The sequence below is a fragment of the Brassica rapa genome, chromosome A05 (assembly GCF_000309985.2).
Source record: "Brassica rapa cultivar Chiifu-401-42 chromosome A05, CAAS_Brap_v3.01, whole genome shotgun sequence".
Lineage (NCBI taxonomy): Eukaryota > Viridiplantae > Streptophyta > Magnoliopsida > Brassicales > Brassicaceae > Brassica > Brassica rapa.
This window is the reverse complement of record NC_024799.2, coordinates 20700978-20723149: the sequence shown is the minus strand read 5'-3', so window position 1 is coordinate 20723149 and position 22172 is coordinate 20700978. Positions and strand designations below refer to the sequence as shown.

Genomic DNA, 22172 nt, shown 5'->3' with positions numbered 1-22172 from the left:
TTGTGTCTTTTACAGTTTATGCTTACTCTAAATCGGCTCCTATGCAATACTGCTTATAGAATTATTATATATTTCTTGATTCTGAAGTGAGCGGAGAAATTTGAGCTCTTGTACTTAGAAGGTTGGGATATACCGTCATCAAACTTTTCACACTTGGACAGCTACGGTGAAAGTAACGTTTTGACAAAGTTCTATTTTGAAATATATATATTTGACATTTTTTCACCCGTTGCTAAAAGCTCAAAAAAGGTTTAGGAACTTTTGCAGTATCGTATTATTAAATACTTTTGCAAATATGTTAAATTTTCTTTTTATGTCAAATTATCTATAGAAACTTATACATAATTGAGAATTTAGGTGTCTCTCTCTCTTTCATATTACAGATTTATTTTATTTGCAACATCGTATAATAAATTTAAAAAATTTCTTTTAACGGCACCCCCAAGTTTTAGATATGTTTGCAAATATGTTAAATTTTCTTTTTGAGTTAAATTATCTTTAAAGATAGGAAACCTATTCTTTCTTTTTTTTCCCGTAACACATAGGAAACCTATTCATATTGGGAATTTAGGTCCTTCTCGGTTGTAGGTTAATAAATACTCTTTCTCTCACCCCCCATCCCTGGCTCGCGTATTAAAGATTTTGATTGAATCACACAGTAGCTATGGAGTGGAGAAACCTTCCAACGGATTTGGTAGAGAATATACTCTCTAGGATTCCAGCTATGACTCTAGCAAGATTTCGATCAACATCAAAACAATGGAGCGCTATATTGAAATCCACTAGCTTTGCTAAGATGCACACTGCCAAAGCACCAAAGAGGGAGGATGAGTCTCTGAACATCATGTTGATTGATTCTAATGTTTTCCAAGTAAGGATCAGTCTCGGTGCTCCATATGTTAAGGTTGCAAATAATCCATTCTACCTTAAAGACCCCCTTTCTAATTCTTCACAAGTTGGTGTACTTAATGTCTTTCACTGCAACAGCTTGTTGCTATGCACCACAAAGGACAAGAGACTCGTGGTTTGGAATCCATGTTCAGGGGAAACCACGTGGATTAAACCTAGAGTCATCTACAGAGAATCAGACTACTATGCTCTCGGTTACACTTACGACAGCAAATCATGCAGCAACCAATATAAAATCTTGAGGGTGGATCTTCATAAAGATGTACCACCTAATAATGAGTACGAGATTTACGACTTCACCTCTAACACTTGGAGAATTCTTGGGGTTGCTACTGATTGGTTTTTAGCACTATATCGTCGTGGCATATCAGTGAAGGGAAATACTTTTTGGATTGCTACTCAAGCATGGAGTCCACATAACAATTTCTTACTTAGTTTTGATTTTTCAGCAGAGATGTTTCAAAGTCTATCTCTTCCTCGTCCGTTTCCGTATAGTATATTGGCTTTATCTGTGGTTAGAGAAGAGCAACTTTGTCTCTTATCTTTAACGAATAAGGAGTTACAAGTGTGTGTGACAACTAGTACCGGATCATGGAGTCAGCTCCTAGTCCTAGATTTGACCTTTCAATATGAGATAAGTAGTAGTCAGTTTTCTAAAGGGATGAGTTTCCTGGCAGACAAGCAGAGCAAGGTTGTAAGGTGTTTGAACTCCGACAACGTCTTATCCACTGTGCAAGAAAATAAAGACATACAAGTGAATCGGCTTGGAAGAGGCAAAAGGGAAAGCATCACGCATGATAATTTTGAGTCTAGCTCAGTTCTTCTGAATTATGCTCCAAGTTTAACTCAAACCCAACAAGATTATACACGCAAAAGGAAATCACCAAGTACGTGACTTGTGATTGTCACACTAATCTAAATATATAAGTCTCTCTTTCCTTCTATGTTGTTTTGTTTTTGAGTTTTTTCTAGGACTTGTCAAATTTTTCGTTCCATCTATCTATCTACAAGAATCTTTAGATTCAAACCAGTTTATGTTTTGTGTTATGTTTTTCCTCGAATCATATAGTTCTGGATGAATTTCCTTTCAACGTGTATTGTGTTTGCTCAAATTGCAACCCCTTAATTACACGAAACTGATGATTTCATCGTCTGTTATGGTAATTATAGTTTTTTTTTTCAGTCTAATTAATATAACTGGAACATTCTATTGGTGAACTATTAAATGTTTGAATTGTATTTTTTTTTTGGTGCTTGCATAATAGACCTAACAAAATTTGAGACCAACATGGGAGGATGAAAGGGTAGATGATTCCCATTAGTTCAATTTCTTTTGTAATTCAACTTCAAGTAAATTATAACTTAAAAGTGATCATGCATTTTCTTTTGAATGATCCACCATGCATGTTTACTGTTACTATACACTACTTAGTACTAACTACTAACTGGTTCTTTTTGGCGGAGCGGGTAAAGACAGTCTGAGTATTCTATTTAAACTTCTTTCTTTTTTTTTTGCTGATTCCTTAACATCATGCATTGAATCTCTCTGCAATATTCTTCTGAGCTGAGCGCCTAGTCAGCTCTTCAACAGGATCATCATTGTCAGAGTGAGACCAAACACAAGCTCCTGCTATCAGATATGAAACTTCGGTGTGGACATTCTATCAGATATGAAACTTCTTCTGTCTAAATGACCACGACTGATGTCTTTGATATTGAACGATCATCCCATTTGTCTCTATGTTTGCCGAGATACGTAGTTCAATAAAGTAAAAACAAAAGAACCCATTTAACAGAGATGTCATAGAACCGTGATAATTGGGAAAGCTTTATGAAAAATTGAACTATTTTTTTCATGAAGTGATATTGTGGGAGGAGCCAGAAATGCCTTTGATGCCTCATCATGTTAACCCATTCTCATGATATCTTCAAGCAGGAATTTAGCAAGATCCACCTCTTTTCGGCTTTCCCCAAATTTGAGGTTTCTTTTTCCATCTGCAGAACATTAAACCTTAGTTAGCATTAACCCAAACCACAGTTGAAAAACCCACAAAAGAACAAACCTTTTGTATCTGAAGATCTTTTGTCCTGACCTTCATTACACGATCTCAGTTTGATGCAGGGTCAAATTTTATACGCTATGTCAATCCATCTGTGAATATACATCAATAGTGAAGCAATTAACACAATCAGTAAAAATATATAATGGTCCCTTAACACCCTTGTCGTTGAGCATTGCAGTCTCTATAACTGCTTGCTGCTGTTCAATCCTTCGAGAATACCCCTAACAGCTTAACCACCTTGGAGAGTTTATCATTGTAGTTATGAATATCAGAGACCCATCGTTTTGCATGATTGCATCATGACTATCTGCAGGAATCTTATGATTCATATACATAGTGTGAATGTTGACTCAAATCACGTACATGCAAGCTGGGCCTTGGTCAATGGGCCTGTAAGGAAAATGGAGATTATGTTTATACACATATGAAACCCATCACGTTTTGTCATTAAACGTGAAGTACACAAGATTATGACAGAGATGCTTAGTATAAATAGAACCTTACCCTAAGCATTAATACCCTAACAGTAATCTCTTGTATCAAAAAAGTGTAAGACCATGTCCATTGCAGGGTTCTGATCCAGTATCCAAACAAAAAATTAATATTAAAAAATAAAAAAAAAAGAGGAAAGAGAGAAAGACAGATCCTAAACAAGTCCTTTTTAACACCGGTTATAAACCTTAATTCATCACGTGTTTCTTTTCTAGTGGCCTTAATTTCTATTTTGAATTAAAAGTTATTTATTTCTTACATATGCAACGAAAAAGTGATAAATTTATGATCTAGAACCTGCAAATGGATATCTTACCGATGGGGCTGCTCTAAGAGAGACATTCTCAAAGCTTGTACTTTTCTCAGTTTATAGTGAAGCTTGAGGAACAAGAATTCCCTCTCCAGAAGTAACGGTTAGAGGCCGTGAACTAGGTCAAAAGTGTTTGTGTCTTTTACAGTTTATGCTTACTCTAAATCGGCTCCTATGCAATACTGCTTATAGAATTATTATACATTTCTTGATTCTGAAGTGAGTGGAGAAATTTGAGCTCTTGTACTTAGAAGGTTGGGATATACCGTCATCAAGCTTTTCACACTTGGACAGCTACGGTGAAAGTAACGTTTTGACAAAGTTCTATTTTGAAATATATATATTTGACATTTTTTCACCCGTTGCTAAAAGCTCAAAAAAAGGTTTAGGAACTTTTGCAGTATCGTATTATTAAATACTTTTGCAAATATGTTAAATTTTCTTTTTATGTCAAATTATCTATAGAAACATACATAATTGAGAATTTAAGTGTCTCTCTCTTTCATATTACAGATTTATTTTAGGGAAGATTACTAAAATAACATCAAATCATGTTATTATTACTAGAATAACATACAATTATTTTTAATTACTAGATTGTTTTCTATACCTAAAATACCCTTATTTTTTTTGTTAACAAAAAAATATTTACAGAAAATGCCACTCGCCACGTCACCAAAAAAAAAATATTTTTGAAACATGTAAATAAGTTTACCGTAAAAAATCTACAATATTTGATGGCAGATTTATTAATCTCTGGCAGATTTATTTCTTCTCGCAGGTTTATTGCGGTAGACTTTATATCATAGCAAACCTTTAGAAAAAAGTCTAGCACACATAATGGCAGATTTAATTACGTTCGCAGATTTGTTTTTTGTTGGCGAACTTTTTTTAGAAGATTTTTGCCTTATGATAGCAAATTTATAATATGTCATAGACTTTTATACTTGCATGCAGATTTTTTCGTAGATTTTTTATAGTTTGGCATATTTTCCGTTCCTATGATAGCATACTTAAATTTTTTTGTTTATAAACAACAAACTTTCCGAATAAGTATGCTTCGTTGCAGACTTATAAATTATTAACGAAACTAACTTCTATGTTACAGCAGGTTTTAATATACGTCAGGATAGATTTTTTTTCATTCTGGTTCGATTAACTATTTAGAGCTAATTAGAATTCTGGTTTATTCTAATTGAACCAAAAATTCGACCACTAACCGCTACCTGTTACTAGAACTTAGTTTCAGCCGTAAAACTTCTTCTTCTCCAAGTCACAATTTTCTCTTTTTACAAGTGGCTATTTCTTAAGATTTCCCATCTTTCTAATATGAAACATAACTGTGCAAAGACACTAAACGTTACATTAATTCAGAAAGAACTAAAAAAATAAATTAGCCAATGTATCAAGCCGAATCCATATAGTCTCACTCATGTAGTTTGAATTTTGTTCAAGTCAGACGATGTTCTGCTTAGTCTGCATTGGGTTTAAGAGTTTACTTTAGCACCACGTTAGTACTCATAGTTACTCTTTTAAGAGGAGATGAAAACATACAAGAGTACTTTTACTGAAATGTAAGTATAAGAGTGTTGTTGAGGTATTGATCACACGAGACAAAGAGTGCTGCAGAAGAAAAATGGGCTCTTTTGGCGCAACAAAAAAAAGACATTTGTGTTGTGTTTCTTTTTTTAGAACAATGGATCAGGATGATTTTTTACAAAATTTGGCTTGCAGCTTTCTTCTTCTTGGTCATGTAACAAAAACAAATCTCTATATACTTTTGTAAACACATACACACTTCACTCTTGGGATTCTCCAGGTGGCTCGCTATTTTCTTCATACATAGATTTATCATATCTCCGAAGTGAATAAAGACTGCAAACGAAAAAAAAAAACAATCATGATTTCCTTAAACAATCGTAAAAACAGAGGAAAGAAAGGTGGTTTCAGACTCAAAACCTGCAATTCCGTGGGACTTTCCAAGAGAGACCAGTCTTCTACTTCATATCATGTGAACAACCACATTAGCAACATTAAAAGAATTAAACAATTGCCACCCCAAAAACAAACAACTTCCAATGAAACGAGAGACAACAGAGAGGGACTACTTATTACATTTACTGCTCTTGCAGTATACTCAGTAAATGCAAGAAGAAAACCAGAAGATACAAGAGCAACAGAGAGGTCAGTGATAATGCATAGTGCAAGTAACAATCGACCTTTTCGAACCTGGGGACCATAAATTTTTCAAGTAATGTTTACTAATTATTGTGATAAGTTTCCAAAACAAAGCTTTGAGATAGAGCATTACCGGAGGTATACGATAGTCAGACTTATGAAAGTAGCAATAACAACAGCAAGTATCACGGTTCTTAGCCATTCTGGACTTCCACCTGGGACAACATCTACAATATAAGTTCTGTTAAAGAGATTCACAGAACCATTAATTCTCAATTCAGCAACAACGTTCTAAGGCACATGTGATGAAGAGAGCCAAGGCAGTATAAAGGTAACAGCTACCGAGAAAGCTAATGGCAAAAAAAAACTCAAACATGACAAGATCACCTTGTGATTTAGTGTTCCCCAGAATTTCAGAAAGGGGATTAGGGGTTCGTCAGATTTCTGGGATTCAAATTCTCGGCGGAGAAGTATAAGAACAAGATCGATTCTCGGCGGATTGAGTCAAAACGTAAGAGCTTCGAGAATAGAGGAATATAGGGATTTAGGGTTCATGTGTCGGGAAGGGGGACGGATTTTTTCATCTTTGTTTAAGAATAGTTTTTTAAAGATAGGAAAATTTTCTTTTAACGGCACCCCCAAGTTTTAGATATGTTTGCAAATATGTTAAATTTTCTTTTTGAGTTAAATTATCTTTAAAGATAGGAAACCTATTCATATTGGGAATTTAGGTCCTTCTCGGTTGTAGGTTAATAAATACTCTTTCTCTCACCCCCCATCCCTGGCTCGCGTATTAAAGATTTTGATTGAATCACACAATAGCTATGGAGTGGAGAAACCTTCCAACGGATTTGGTAGAGAATATACTCTCTAGGATTCCAGCTATGACTCTGGCAAGATTTCGATCAACATCAAAACAATGGAGCGCTATATTGAAATCCACTAGCTTTGCTAAGATGCACACTGCCAAAGCACCAAAGAGGGAGGATGAGTCTCTGAACATCATGTTGATTGATTCTAATGTTTTCCAAGTAAGGATCAGTCTCGGTGCTCCATATGTTAAGGTTGCAGATAATCCATTCTACCTTAAAGACCCCCTTTCTAATTCTTCACAAGTTGGTGTACTTAATGTCTTTCACTGCAACGGCTTGTTGCTATGCACCACAAAGGACAAGAGACTCGTGGTTTGGAATCCATGTTCAGGGGAAACCACGTGGATTAAACCTAGAGTCATCTACAGAGAATCAGACTACTATGCTCTCGGTTACACTTACGACAGCAAATCATCCAGCAACCAATATAAAATCTTGAGGGTGGATCGTCATAAAGATGTACCACCTAATAATGAGTACGAGATTTATGACTTCACCTCTAACACTTGGAGAATTCTTGGGGTTGCTACTGATTGGTTTTTAGCACTATATCGTCGTGGCATATCAGTGAAGGGAAATACTTTTTGGATTGCTACTCAAGCATGGAGTCCACATAACAATTTCTTACTTAGTTTTGATTTTTCAGCAGAGATGTTTCAAAGTCTATCTCTTCCTCGTCCGTTTCCGTATAGTATATTGGCTTTATCTGTGGTTAGAGAAGAGCAACTTTGTCTCTTATCTTTAACGAATGAAGAGTTACAAGTGTGTGTGACAACTAGTACCGGATCATGGAGTCAGCTCCTAGTCCTAGATTTGACCTTTCAATATGAGATAAGTAGTAGTCAGTTTTCTAAAGGGATGAGTTTCCTGGCAGACAAGCAGAGCAAGGTTGTAAGGTGTTTGAACTCCGACAACGTCTTATCCACTGTGCAAGAAAATAAAGACATACAAGTGAATCGGCTTGGAAGAGGCAAAAGGGAAAGCATCACGCATGATAATTTTGAGTCTAGCTCAGTTCTTCTGAATTATGCTCCAAGTTTAACTCAAACCCAACAAGATTATACACGCAAAAGGAAATCACCAAGTACGTGACTTGTGATTGTCACACTAATCTAAATATATAAGTCTCTCTTTCCTTCTATGTTGTTTTGTTTTTGAGTTTTTTCTAGGACTTGTCAAATTTTTCGTTCCATATATCTACAAATATCTTTAGATTCAAACCAGTTTATGTTTTGTGTTATGTTTTTCCTCGAATCATATAGTTCTGGATGAATTCCTTTCAACGTGTATTGTGTTTGCTCAAATTGCAACCCCTTAATTACACGAAACTGATGATTTCATCGTTTGTTATGGTAATTATAGTTGTTGTTTTTTTTTTTCAGTCTAATTAATATAACTGGAACATTCTATTGGTGAGCTATTAAATGTTTGAGTTGTATTTTTTTTTTGGTGCTTGCATAATAGACCTAACAAAATTTGAGACCAACATGGGAGGATGAAAGGGTAGATGATTCCCATTAGTTCAATTTCTTTTGTAATTCAACTTCAAGTAAATTCTAACTTAAAAGTGATCATGCATTTTCTTTTGAATGATCCACCATGCATATTTACTGTTACTATACACTACTTAGTACTAACTACTAACTGGTTCTTTTTGGCGGAGCGGGTAAAGAGACATAGTCTCAGTATTCTATTTAAACATCTTTCTTTTTTTTTGCTAAATTAAATTTTAAAAATTTCATCTGCATGTTATTCAGTTATCAAATTAACGGGAATGAGAAGATTTCATAAATTAAAACTTAGGCTTATTTCTGATATCTATGCCTAATAATTTAATTTCCACAATACACAAAGTGAATTTTGCATTCGTGTTCTTTAATCTTGGAACATAGATATTTAATACCTGAATCATGGGTTTGAGACATGTTCAAATTTGAGGGTATGAAACTATATGTTCAACTTGTTTTAAGAAAAAAAAAAAAAGGATGTAAAAAATATGGTTCATGTCTAAATCCTTGTAAATGGATTCACAAGTGGGAATGGTTCCAAGCCACAACCCACAATGCAAATACCTTGTTGGAACCGTACGATCACAAAGCTAAAACATTCTCAACATTTTTCATAGAAGGAATTATTCTTAAAAGTCTAGAGATGCATCGTATAGTCTTTTTAGAAATGCATACGTGGGGGTTGGTCAGTTGTTCTGCTCCATGTTAGCTACACGTGTTTCACAAGCCTCTTTCTCCCTCGTCCAGTGCGCGATCTGACCAGCGTTGGCAGCAGTGTCTGGACGCAAGGCGAGAGCGGTAGTCAGCTCCTGAATTCTCTATAAGACAGATACCAATATAAGATGAAATGGAAGAAAAGATAACCAGAAAAATAATGAATATAGACAGACCTTCTTGTTTTTATTCAAACTGGGCATTTGATCCTTTTTCCCAATGTTGGAGGCAGTAGTCTGGAGGTTCTTTTCAGCGGTTCTCAAATCCTACAAAAGAGAGTAAAGGTTGTTGATATATTGACATGCAATTAATGAAAGGAAACAATTAATTAATTAAAAAAAAAAAGAGAGAACAAGTTGTGTTCGTCTTACCCTAATGCGGTATGCTTCTTCAACTATGATGTTCAGTGTGGCTGAAGCTAAGCCATCCACTCCATCAGATCCTAAACTGGAGAAATCTAACCAAAAAAAGCTCTACCTCAAATATGCAACAACATCAACCAAGCACATCCCAAAGAATGCCTTGATTGATACCAAAACTATAGATCACAAGATGATTATAACTCATCACAACAACAACAACAAGCGATGCTTACGGTATACGTGTTCTTCATCGGATTCATGGCTAGCAACGCCCCGATAATCAACTTGAGAATCGAAGCATTAATATAACAAGTTAAATACATAGAGCATGCGAAAGAGAATCATCTAACAACAAACACGATTACAGATCTCGATGAACAACAACAACGTAAACGATCGATAACAGTTAACGATTCCATCGGAGTTATGCTAAGCAAACGAACTATGGATCATACGATCTCGAGGAATCGATTGAGCTTGAGCGATATATAGTCACAGTCAGAAACAGAATCGAAGCAGTATAACAACAACACAGAGCATGCTAAAGAGAATGTAGCTTCACGATGCGAAGAAGAGAATCTCTCTATCTTTCAACTCAAACGATGATCTAACAACAAACACTGCTCTCATAGAAGAAACGATCTCTAAAATTAGAAGTTACAACAACAAGCGAAGCTAATATATGATGATGAACACACGATAACAGTTTCCATCGGAATCATCATCATGCTAATCAAACAGATCGATGGATCAAGGAGCTTAAGCAATAGTCACAGTCAGAAACAGAGATTACGATCAGAAAAATCTAAACGAAGGAGAGACACTAGTATACATAAACGATCGAGCGAGAATCATATGAAGAAGATGATAAGAGCTTACAGCTATCAGTGGCTTCGTTGAGCACATCTCCTAGCTGGTACATCTGCTGGTAAAGTTGTTCTTCCGCCATTCTTCTTCTGCAAAATCTGAGAGAGAGAGAAAAGAAATCAAGTAGCCAACAATATATCGTCGTCTCTCCAGCGGGAGAGGGAGTGTTTTTATATTTATTTTTATATTTCAGTTTTTGTTTTAACTAATACTTTTTAACCACAGTTACTACTAAAAGTTTTCATTTTTTCACTGTTGTTAATATAAAGTTTAAGAATATATATCAATTATATAACAAATGATTCACCATTTCTTCGTTTTTTTTTCCAATATCTTAAACTCTTGGTGTTTACTTGTTCCCCAAAACGGGTGCAAATGATCAAATCAAGTCTTGGTGGTCAAACAATTTCAGATTGTTTTTTTCTTTTCGTAATCTCTGTTTTATAAATACCAGTTATATAATTAAGAAATCTATTTTAATAGTCTTTTTAGAAAGAAGCCGTGCATGGCAAGTAATTCAACCATTGTTGAACTTTCATGGTTTCATAACTCTATAAGATTCATTTTAGAACCAGAACTCATTTAAAGTTTCGATAATTTTGGTTCGGGTTTAATTACTTTTAGGTATCATATAAATATTTTATGACAAATCAAATCATGGTGATCAAAAGGGCCGGCCTTGCATGTTAAATTTACTTTTTCACGAGCAGTACAATTCGAGCAATTTTCATCCAAAAGATGATGTTTTTTTTTCTCCTGGATATTATAAGCTTGACAAAACTTGGAATGGAATCTATTACCTAAATTTTCAACGCAGGGGATTATCTATTAGGATTGGTATTATCTTCATATTGCAATAGTCTTCCCAAGTGAATTATATCAACCGGAACCTTGATAACGCCACTAGACCATATTTGTAGTTTCAGGTTTGAACCCAAGAGGATATATGAATTCAACAAAAACGGTAATGAAACAAGGTATAACTCCTACGTCCTACTCATCCATCTCTGGTTACGTTAAAGCTGCAGCTCGGTAAGATATTTTTTTGTGACAAAATAGTTTAAATGGGTTCAAGAAACTCAACCCAAGCAAATTAGAAGCCTAACATCTCTCATTGATGGGAGTAGATACTTTAGTACCTACCACATTCTCCATCTTCAAGTTCTTCTTCCTTTTCCGCACGCTTTGTTTGCTCACTATCTCCTTCTTTTCTACGCCGCTTTTCCCTGCCTTCATCCTCGGCTTCCCGAACCAAACCTCGCTGCAATTCCAAGAGTTTAAGAAGGTACTCTATACTACGTTTTTTTAATGCATGTCACCCTTGAGAAAAAGGCAACAAAGTGAAGAAGTGTACCTGTTGTCTTGATTCCTTATGGCCACGACCAGCTTTATGAGATTCTTTGTAATGATCTGCCTCATTTTCCTTCACACTAGTATGTCTTTCTCGATGTCTACTATGGCTATCTCTTCCGGATCTTCTACGTTCTTTTCCATGGAGTTCGTCCACGTCATGGTTGTAATTATCAGCTGAACCTTGCTTACGATGATCTCTATTGTCTCTTTCTCTCACTCTCTCCTTCTCTCTTCCGTATTTATCCTTCTCCCTGTCATGTTCCTCTCTAACATGTTCCTGTAATAATAAAACAGTACGTAATAGCTGAATCATCTATAACCAATAGTTGAAGTATGTTAGCATGTAGTTATGATAGCACCAAAACTGGTAAGATGCTTGACTCGAGCAAACTTTTTTCGTAGACATAAAACTACCATTACCTTCTTGTTCTGTTTGATCCTTTTTGCCTGTTCTTTCAGGTGCGATATGTAATCCTCGAACGTCTTCTTCCGGAAGCTCTCGTCCCCTATGGTACTATATACAACGAGGAAACATGCAACTGGTGATTAGATTTAAAATACATGTTCGACGGTTATATAAGAACCGTACTAGGAAGGACCCAATGCTCCTGAGATTTGAGAAGGGTGTGGAATATAGCAGAAAAAACAGGGTCCAGTCATGGGCTCGACCATGAAGGGTTAGAGTAAATGAAACGTACCGGAATTTTTCAGTACCTTCAACAAGATGCTTATAATCCTCCCAGGATGAAGAGGCAGTTATATACTGCACCAAAACTAATAATCAGGGCGAAAACAAAACCACGACCCAGAAGTTCACCCATCACATATTATAAAGGATCAGACCAAACTATATTCAATACCTTGAAGGAGCGAAGCATATCCACCAATTTTTCAGTATTCCGAGTCTGTTTTCTGGCTTCCTTCTCTTCCTTCTCCTTTGCTCTTTCCAGCAAATCATCAAACACTAACTGCGAAGCATCACCAAAACATTTGGTTAGAAGTCATATCCAATGAGACTCTGGAGGTAAATAAAGAATATGGTGGCAGTGAAGTGAGTTCCTTTGTATTCAGAAGCAAGAAGACATTATCATATCTTCTCACATCATCTGGAACTACCATGAAAAAAAATAAAAGTCAAGGAAAATAACTACAGACCTTCAGTTTAAAGTCAGGAATAGATGGGGAACTGATACCCTCAGAAACTGAGACTTTGAACTCATCAAACGTTGATTCAGTGGATAACGTTACCTGGAAGGAAAACGATGAGATCAAAACACCAATAAAATCCATAAATGCTTAAAGAAAGAAAACACGTACCTTTCTCAGCTTCAATACGTCCTTTATCTGAGATTTGAGCTCGTGGTACTGTGAAGACCAAAACACGTAATATGTAACAGATGGTTAACGCAGGAATTAAGGGCCAATAAAGGGAAAGAAAAAAACAAACAAGAAACGGAAACAGAAGAATCCACTACTCATAAACCAATAAAAATAATGCTACTATAACTACACAATAATACAAGTTACCGTCTTTTAAGAAACAAAAATAGTCTAGTGACCGCGTAGCAGTTTTGCTCATCGTTTTGATATCACAGTCGCTTTCATGATATCTTGAAAAATATAAAAATAACACGACCAATGAAAAGGATCTAGTACCTTTCTTTTCAAATCCTCAGCAGCATCTTCAAATAACTCTTTTGGTGTAGCGCCAGAGGAGTTCGATGCAATTGCTAAATATACTGGTAAATCTTTGACCTGCGATGCAGTATCCGTTTCGTATCAAAACCGCTAGTTCAATACTTGAAATGAAATAGTTATTCTGTGTCACACCCTATTTAATTTTAACCTTCACTAAATAATCACGCCAACTACTTTTGGCAGTAAGCTCTCCTGTAGCAATATGTTCATCTATCAGACCACGGAACTCATCACGATGTTTTCGCTCTGCTTTTTTTAGTTCTTCCTGTTGTCATGAATGGCCGATATAATGAGGTAATGTCGATAAAACAAACAAAGAGATGTCAAATACGAAAGATTTCTAGTATCCAAGTACCTTTTGTATCTTCTTTCTCTCTTCTTCTTCTCTCTCCAGATCGCGCAGATACTCCTGTACAGCACTTTGAATTAGCTGAGTGTGGATTTGACAGATAGTTCCTGATCAATTAAGAATAAACTGACCTGAAATATTTCTAGCTGATCAATTTTCTCAAGACGTGAACATCTTTCATCCACTTCTAAACGGTCCTGAACTTTGCGCCATTGGCTATTAGGCTGAAAAAAAAAAGAGAGAGTCGGAATGAATTAGCACAAGATAGTGTGGGAGATAAGAAATGAAGAGGGATAATCACCTTAATGAAATTGCAAGATTCCAAAAATCTCCTGTATTCAACAATGTTCCGCTTGCGATCCCCAAAAGCTTTCACCCGCTCCTTACAGAATCAACCACATATTGAACAACGGAACACAAACCAAAGATCAGGTCCTTGAACACATTAGAACAATTTGATAATTGGTCCTCGCAAAGCTAAAAACGCACATAGAGAGAGGGTAACACTTGTATATAGTTAACACATTGAACATGTTTTAGGTTTCAAATGAATGATCAAATTTTGATTATAACTAAGAAGTCTAAAAAGAACACTCGATGAAAATTTTCTCCGGATGAAAACTAATGTCAAAAATGCATGCATATTTACAGAGAAGAGATGGGGAAACAAAATAGGCAGTTACTTCCGACCAAGACAAGAATCAATAATGAATACACCATACAGTACCTTCTCCTTTAAGTCACTGATATGATCTTCAAAAATATTACGACGGTCTTTTTCTCGTTCAACAACTTTGAAACGCTCATCGTCTTCCAACATAGTCACAGCCTTGCTGGATAGAGAAGGAACATTATATCACAATTTAAATCGCACTGCAAGAGCTCTCATAGAGGGGGAAATAGGAATCAGAATTATGCTGGAGAACAAACCTCCACCGAGTAGAAGGAGTAAGCTCCACGCTTTCCTGGTAACCAATGTCCAAAAGATGATCAGCGGTACGGAGTAGCCTGAGATTGCTCAAAAAGAAAAGGCAGCAGCAAATCTGAAACTTACCTCTAACATCCTTCTAAAATCTTCATATCGTTTTAGCTGTCTGGCTATCTTTTCCTCCTCTGCTGCTTTTCTCATTTGAGCTAGAAACTGAACCACAGCAAAAAAGTTCCAACAAAGCGCAATTACATTTATGACCAGATGTACTGCTTAAGCATAACTGTTCAAAACTTCAAGAGGATTTGAATGTATTACACCTAAACATCAGAACTAATGATAAATTATCTTGCTATTTGTAGGGTACGTGGGAAAAAGAAGTAACCTCATTGAAGGCTTGCTTCCGCTCTCCAAGAGTCCTCAGAACCCCGTATCTTCTATCATTAATTATTTCTCTCATGGCCTGTGGCAGAACCATGTAAACATTCAGCGCCAAGCTCAAAGAACAACTAATAGCGAAAGTTGTACTACCTGCTCCCATGTCCAGTCAGATCCAACATTGGCAGATTTCAAAAGTGATTTGAAGACATCCACAGCTTCCTATATAATAAAGTAAAATTAATTTATGCAGACAGATAAGACCATGAATATGCTCATGGACATGAAACCAATCATACCGATTTGTTCGTATAAGAAATATTCTCTTGATGAATCTGTTTGCCTTCCGACTGACTGTCAACTCTTTCACTATCCACCACATGTTTTTGGCTTTCTTTTGGTCCAGTCCCACTACCTTGCTGGAGAGCAGATGAACAATTGTGATAAAACAGATACAGAGGAAATACATGCTAACAAGAAATAGGACTTAGCTTCAAGTACATTTGTGTTTTTAGCTGACACGTCATCTGCATCTCCACTGTTCTCGGTTGATACTGTTTCCTTGTCAACCCTACACGGATAGTTAATACAAAACTATTTAGCACATGATTGTCACAACTAACATGAAAATGCAACTAGAGCGAAAGGGAGATAAAATTGCTTTAGTACAATGTAGCAGCAGAAGTTATCATCACAGTGGCAGAAGGATTATCAGTTTTTGCAGTATCACACAATTCTGGTGTTTTATCTGCAATTGCCTGAACTTGATCAACATTTTCGACCGGGGAAGAGCTTCCAGGAACTGAAGCTGCCTGCTCCCGATCAGAAGTAAGAGCTAGTTTCTCACTGGTATCAGATGTTGGAGGCGTAGATGATGTTTGGTTTGGTAAACCAGTGGGAGCTGCAGTCGATGCTGTTTCAGAACGAGACAGCACCTTAGAAGCATCAACAACGCCTTCTGCATGCAGCCCTTGAACAGATGCATTTTCTGCTTGTTCACGAGCAATCTGGCGAAAAGATTTTAAAATTTCACGATGGGAACTGAGAAATTAGAAATCAGAACTCAGAAAATGAGACAATAAATTGACTTAAGAGAAACCTTCATCTCCTCAGGCATTGTCCATGTTGATTGCTTGGTAACCTTATTATAATAATACCTGCAACCATATCAAATTAGAAAGAGATTCAACATAGCTATAGAATGAGATGTTTCTCGTTCATCAGTTGTTTGCTAGTGAAAGAAGACCTTTAGTTCCATACTCACTTTCTTCCATCAGGACTTGAATGTTCTTTCCAGTCAGTTTTAGCATCTGCTCTCTGTAACAGGGTATTCACATTATATACAAAGGGGGAAAGGGTAACGATCCAGTTCACCAGAGCAAAACATAAGAGGGTAATGATAATAATTAATAACCATGACGAATATTCACAATTGTTCTCACTCAAACTATCTTAACGCCATAAGAAATATACACAGAAAGGTATCCATAAGTTAAGAGAGCTTCTCCATTAGTCATGAACTATATCTCTAATCACTTATGTCAGCAGAAAATGAGAAAATGTAAAAACTCCACAGAATTTCAACGTTATCACTATTATGTAACCCTACCACCTATACACAAACTTGCGCCATTGGCAATTTCAGATAGAAGCTCATCTTACATTCATCTTACATGTCTACCTCCAACCAAAGTGAAATGGCTACTCATAAGCAGTACATGGAATGCAGTACATGGAATGCAGTACATGGAATGAAAAGGCACAATGCAGCTTTAAAAATCCAAACGAGGAGAGCATTCCTAAAACTTCAGTTCTTTAAGCTTTTTCAAGCTTGCAGGACATTGTGTGATTTTAAAGGACCAAAATTAAATACATAAACAGATGAGATTCACTCACCTCAAATAGAGTCATCAACTCAACAGGCTTCTCCCAAGTGGACTGCTTCGTCTTCTTGTTGAAAAAATATCTAATAACAAGCAAAAACTCAACGTCACACACAATATACTTGATACACCGGGAAACATGGAACTAAATAATTTATTCCACAAATTAAATGATGAGCACAATTGGGCCATCAGTTTAGGAAATACATAATGGTTGCAAAAGGTACAGGACAATGAATCATCAGGAAATAGAGACAAAACATAAAACAACGAACAGCAAACAGCAAACACTTTATCATCAGCAAAAAAGGAAAGGAAATGCGGTTCCCAGCCAGTAAATCCTGCGATTTTTAGCACACAAACCATAGATATCTATTTCATGATCAAGCAAGCAACATATTATCAATATGAATGACAAGCACTGGATATAATTTGTGTAAAAGAAAGCAAGAGAGAGTTTCAGTGAGTGAGCAGATCACATACCAATACATTTAACAGAACTAGCAAGTTTTTACCGAATTCACAGAATCAAAAGTACAAGCTAACAAATTAAAATAGTAAAAAAAAAGAAAAAAAGCAAGCAGAACAAACAGTTCCATAAATCCAATTATTAAGGAAAATATCATCTGAACTAATAAAAACATGGAAGCAATTTCACAAAATATCGCACAAACTTATTGGGTGGTTGCCAGCAGTTTATCTCCTTTGAATGTCAATATTTTAGCTTCGCACCGTATGTGAAAACGCAAGTAAAAAAATCGAAAGAGAAGGAAATGAGAAACAAAAGTCACAAACTTATAATTCTTACCTCCGTCCATCTGCCGAGGTATGCTCAACCCAATCTGTTGCAGCCTCTTGAGAAGGTATAGGTTGAGAAGAAGCTACCTTCAAGGCGCAAAAGAAAACATAGATTAACGCTGTCACCAGAAACAGTACAGAGGTAGTTACAATAAAATACATGGTACTAACCTTTGGATGTTCAAATGTTGGATTCATTATAGAAGATGGTGCATTAGCCTGGCTGATAGGTGCACTTTGTTGTGCCTGACTATGACTGCTTGGTCCAGTGACTTGAGTTGGTGCCCTCAGATGTCCGAAAGGTGTGGCACTCTGTTTATTCACAAAGTTAGGCACTCAAGATATTATGTAAATATAACTGCAAAAATCGCGTCATTCCTTACCTGATGAGAAAAGAGTGCCCTAGGGCCACCATTCATATTAATATCTGAAGTTCGTAGGTAAGGCTCCGGCAAGAAGGTACCAGAGGCAACTGGCACATTTGGCTGTGAAATTAGAGACGGATGTCCTAGTGGCACATGTTGCCCCTGATTTGATTGGCTAGGTCTTTCAACCGAATGGTGCATTGATTGTAGTAACTGAGGCGTATAAGACTGAGGTGGAAATCCATTGTTCATCGTTGCGCCTCGCCCAACATATTGAAAATTTTGAGAAGCCAAATGAGCAACTTGCTCGGACTGCGGAGCTTGAATGGGAGGACGATGCTGGCATAAAGAAGAAGAAAAAATCTCCACGTAAGTTAAGGGTTGAGCTAATAAACAGTCTTCACAAACATAGAATACATACAACATTACCTGAAAATTCATGGATGGAGCAAAGCCTCGGGGTAAATCTACGGAACTGGCATTCGGATGCTGGAATGGCTTTTCAAGACAAAAAAAAAAATGCTAATTAGAGTACACATTTAGAAAAATAATATCAAGAATAAAAACATATATAAATCCATTCGTATCTTGTTTAAATGGGCTAAACTATCAAATAACAAAACTCAGATGACAAAAAGCTCTGCTCCAGGGAGAGAGTGGGAGGGGAAAGAGTATAAAACAGATATCAAGAGCACACTTAATGCTTAAGTTTGTAGAAGTCGCATTTTAAGTTCATATCCAAGCGATGAAAGGAGAAACAGTAAGGAAAACATGATCTCTCTCATTTGAAAACAAGCTCATCAATTTTGTTAATCATACACCAACCAAGTTAAAGGCGCCAATGAAACTCAAAACACCAAAAAATATATCCTAACATCATAAAATTCAATACAACCAGCAGCCTCACAAGGAAGAGAGCGCAAAATACAAAATACAAAATACAAAGAAGGAAAATAATACAGATACTCAATAGTTTAATCCTAGGCTTACCTGAATGCCAGGATAGTGGGGATTATTAGCCATCCTCCAGCAGTATGACCTTCAATGCCACCAAAGAAACAACAGAATCTGGCTGTATTTGCTCTCTGTAAGCTCAGTTGAAAAAAATGGAAAAGAAAGCTACGCACACCTGTACCACAACCACAAACAAACAATCATACCCCTGTCTTCTAAAGTTCAATGATATGATATCTAAGATAGCCTACAACGACGTTAGCTCCCCAATACATTATAAAGGCACGACATTCAAGCAATTATCAGCAACCATATTTATATTCAAAGTGATTCAAAACAAGTTCACAACTTCTACTATACATCATAAAATCGAAATTAATCAGGAGGTTGAAGCTTTCAACTCTAGGGTTTTCAGTCTTGAAGATTACAACTAAAATATACGGAAACGAAATCATTCAATCAAATTCTACCCAGAAGACACGCACTGATCACCAAACCCTAATCAGATAATCAAACCTACAAACACTGCTCAGTTGATTTTAATGAAATCTCAGTATTCAAAACACGCTTCCTAAGGAAAAGCAACGATTCTCGGGAAAGAGAAGAACGAAATTGAAGAAGATTACCAATCGCCGGCGAGGACTCGAGTTCAGAGCGACGGAGCAACACTTCACGCGATAGCGATAGATTATTAAAAGTTGTAAATACAAATCAAAATAAATAAATAAATAAATTAGTATCTAAATGGGCTTGCATTTGCTCAAAAAAACAAATGGGCTTGCCAACCCATAAGTTCTTTTGGGCCAAAATCTTACCAAGTGTAATCACTATGATGATTTTTAGAATTATTAGAAAAAAATGTTGGTCTATCTAATTATATAATATTTTTTTTATTAAACTAACCATAAATTCATTATTAATGTTTTTTATAATTTCCTTAAATAAAAATTACGGAATTGCATAATACGGCTAAAATATATATGATAATTAATGATTTTGAATAATAAAGATTTGATAAAACTTAGTGTATCTTCTATCATATTTGTTTAATTTTAAAATATTAAAATAAATTAAACAACCAAAATAACCATATAATTAAAATTTAGATTTTTCTGTATATGTTATATTTTAAATTTTTAAAAATGACTATAATCTACTAAAACTGTTAAAAGTCTCACATTTAAATTTTGTAATCCATGGTTTAAAACTTTTGTTCTGAAAAAATACAAATTATTACAAAATCATAAAAGTAAAAAGTCTAATTTAAATAATTATTAAGATTAATAAATATATATATATATATATATATATCATTTTAAATTAAATTATAAACCATATGAAATACATAAATATTTTAGTTTCGAAATTTAACCTGAACATTTTTTTTGATAAAAGATTTGAATGAACATTGACAACTTAATTTTTTCTAAAAATATAGATTACTAAAACAATTAATCCCATGAAAATTTTATTATCAGTAATTTAAAGTTTTTACTATAAAAGATACAAATAATCAAACAATCATATGAGTAGAAAGCATCATTTAATAGACATTATATTAAAAATTCAATATGTATGTTAATATCATTTAAAATTTAATTACATATCCTATCAAATAGAAAAAAATTGTTTGGATTAATAAAATTGATTTAGTTATATGTTCACACCAATTTAATTATATATGTAATAGTTAGTGACTTTTAATTATTTAATATATATTTATTATTTCATGTAAAAAGATATAATATATATAATTATTTATATATAATATTTATTCCGCGCAAAGCGCAGATTTTGACCTAGTTATTATTAGGGGTAGTAGCTATTTATCCGCTCTATGCCGCGGACAAAAAAAATTTGGATGATTTCGTGGATTCTTTGTTTGGATGATCAAATGTTTTGTGGTTTTCTTGTTGGTTTTGCTATTTTTTCTCTCTCTGCACAAACATCTTTGTTTTAGGATTGAAAAATGGTTTTCTTTGTCTTCAGTTAAAAGCTAACATTTTATGTTAGATATTTTTTTATGAAGTTTTGAATTTTTATAATTTTGTTTAGAACTTATTATAAGATATATTATTTTAAGAATATCATTAATTTAACAAAAAAAAAGTAACAAGAAACAAAGAATGAAAAGATAAAAATACATATTTTGATCGATATATGTTTCATCGTAAGTATCAAATAGCAGCAGCATGCATATTATCAACTTGATGAAATGTTATAATTTCGCATAATAATTCAAAATTGATTTGTGTTTTGTACATATTTATCTTTTATAATTTCTTAATGCTTTGGAAAGAAACAAGCAGGCTGCTACCGAACACATTCTTTGCTTTGACCAACCTCCTGCAAAAATATTATTTGTGTTATAATATAGATGATTATCCAAAAGACACATGTCTCACTTCAACACCATCTTGTCATAAGCATGTGTCTTTGTGTCTGTAGAGAAGAGATGACTAAGTATTATATTTTGTACTATAAAAGGATGTGTATGTGTTGAGAAATAAAGTAATCTGTTTTGATACAACATCTCTCTCGTATTACACACATGAACCTCTCTCCTACTCATTTCTCTCTCACTCTCATGTTCCATCTCATCTTTCTTTTATTTCTATAAAAGATAATATATAATACCAAATATAAAATCATCTCCCACCTTTTATTATACAACACGTTATCAGCATGAAGCTCTGACCAACTGAGGTTTATCAATCCGAAAGTTCTTAAACCAGCCGAGGTAATGTTTAAATTTATATATTTCAATATACTTAATTTATTTAAATTTTATTATTGTTCCGGAGTGAGAGGCTAGGCCTTCTCCGTTTATTTTTCGGGATGATAGGCGTTGTCTTTCCCGACTGATCGTTATGGTAGGCTATGCCTTCACGATCAGAGAAACACGTGATAGACTTTGCCTCTGTGAATTGGAAAAAAAAAATTACGTGGAAGGCTTTGCCTCCGTAAATAAAAAGAAAAGGTCAAAAATGGTAGACTAAGTCTCCTCGGACCTTGAAATTAAGTAAAAGTCAAAATGGTAGACCATGTCTCCTCGGACTTTGAAAAATGATCAATATGGTAGTCTATGACTCCTCGGATCATGTGGTAGGCTGAGCCTCCCGATTTTCTTTATGCTACTTAAATTTCTGCAATTTAATTTATGCATTTATTTTATGCATTTAAATTCTCGT

The 22172-nt window shown here is 35.1% G+C and overlaps 3 protein-coding genes across 4 annotated transcripts; 2 read left to right on the top strand and 1 right to left on the bottom strand.

Moving 5' to 3' along the window:
* The first annotated feature begins 664 nt into the window (after nt 1-664).
* On the top strand, nt 665-1804 carry LOC103869771 (putative F-box protein At3g23260). The gene has a single exon (XM_009147849.2). It carries the CDS (start codon nt 665-667, stop codon nt 1802-1804), a length of 1140 nt encoding a protein of 379 aa, XP_009146097.1.
* A 4972-nt stretch (nt 1805-6776) lies between these two features.
* On the top strand, nt 6777-7916 carry LOC103869770 (putative F-box protein At3g23260). Its single transcript, XM_009147847.3, has one exon. It carries the CDS (start codon nt 6777-6779, stop codon nt 7914-7916), a length of 1140 nt encoding a protein of 379 aa, XP_009146095.2.
* Nucleotides 7917-11132: 3216 nt separating this feature from the next.
* On the bottom strand, nt 11133-19709 carry LOC103869430 (pre-mRNA-processing protein 40B). Of its 2 annotated transcripts, XM_009147511.3 has the most exons (29): nt 19608-19708; nt 19018-19156; nt 18457-18525; nt 18046-18366; nt 17834-17974; nt 17673-17749; nt 16878-16947; nt 16246-16298; nt 16081-16138; nt 15651-15988; nt 15483-15552; nt 15281-15400; nt 15135-15203; nt 14989-15066; nt 14730-14816; nt 14606-14640; nt 14403-14508; nt 13977-14057; nt 13807-13899; nt 13682-13735; nt 13475-13591; nt 13285-13383; nt 12946-12993; nt 12784-12876; nt 12489-12596; nt 12327-12391; nt 12049-12142; nt 11630-11905; nt 11133-11536 (listed from the first exon to the last, which is right to left on the bottom strand). In XM_009147511.3, the coding sequence occupies exons 2-29, from the start codon at nt 19048-19050 to the stop codon at nt 11408-11410; spliced, it is 2982 nt and encodes a 993-aa protein (XP_009145759.1). In that variant the 5' UTR covers nt 19051-19156; nt 19608-19708; the 3' UTR covers nt 11133-11407. The 2 variants fall into 2 exon arrangements, 1 of the variants encoding a protein (XP_009145759.1); XR_004458045.1 differs by lacking the exon at nt 11133-11536 and having other exon boundaries at nt 11834-11905; nt 12343-12391; nt 19608-19709.
* Between the last annotated feature and the right edge of the window lie 2463 nt (nt 19710-22172).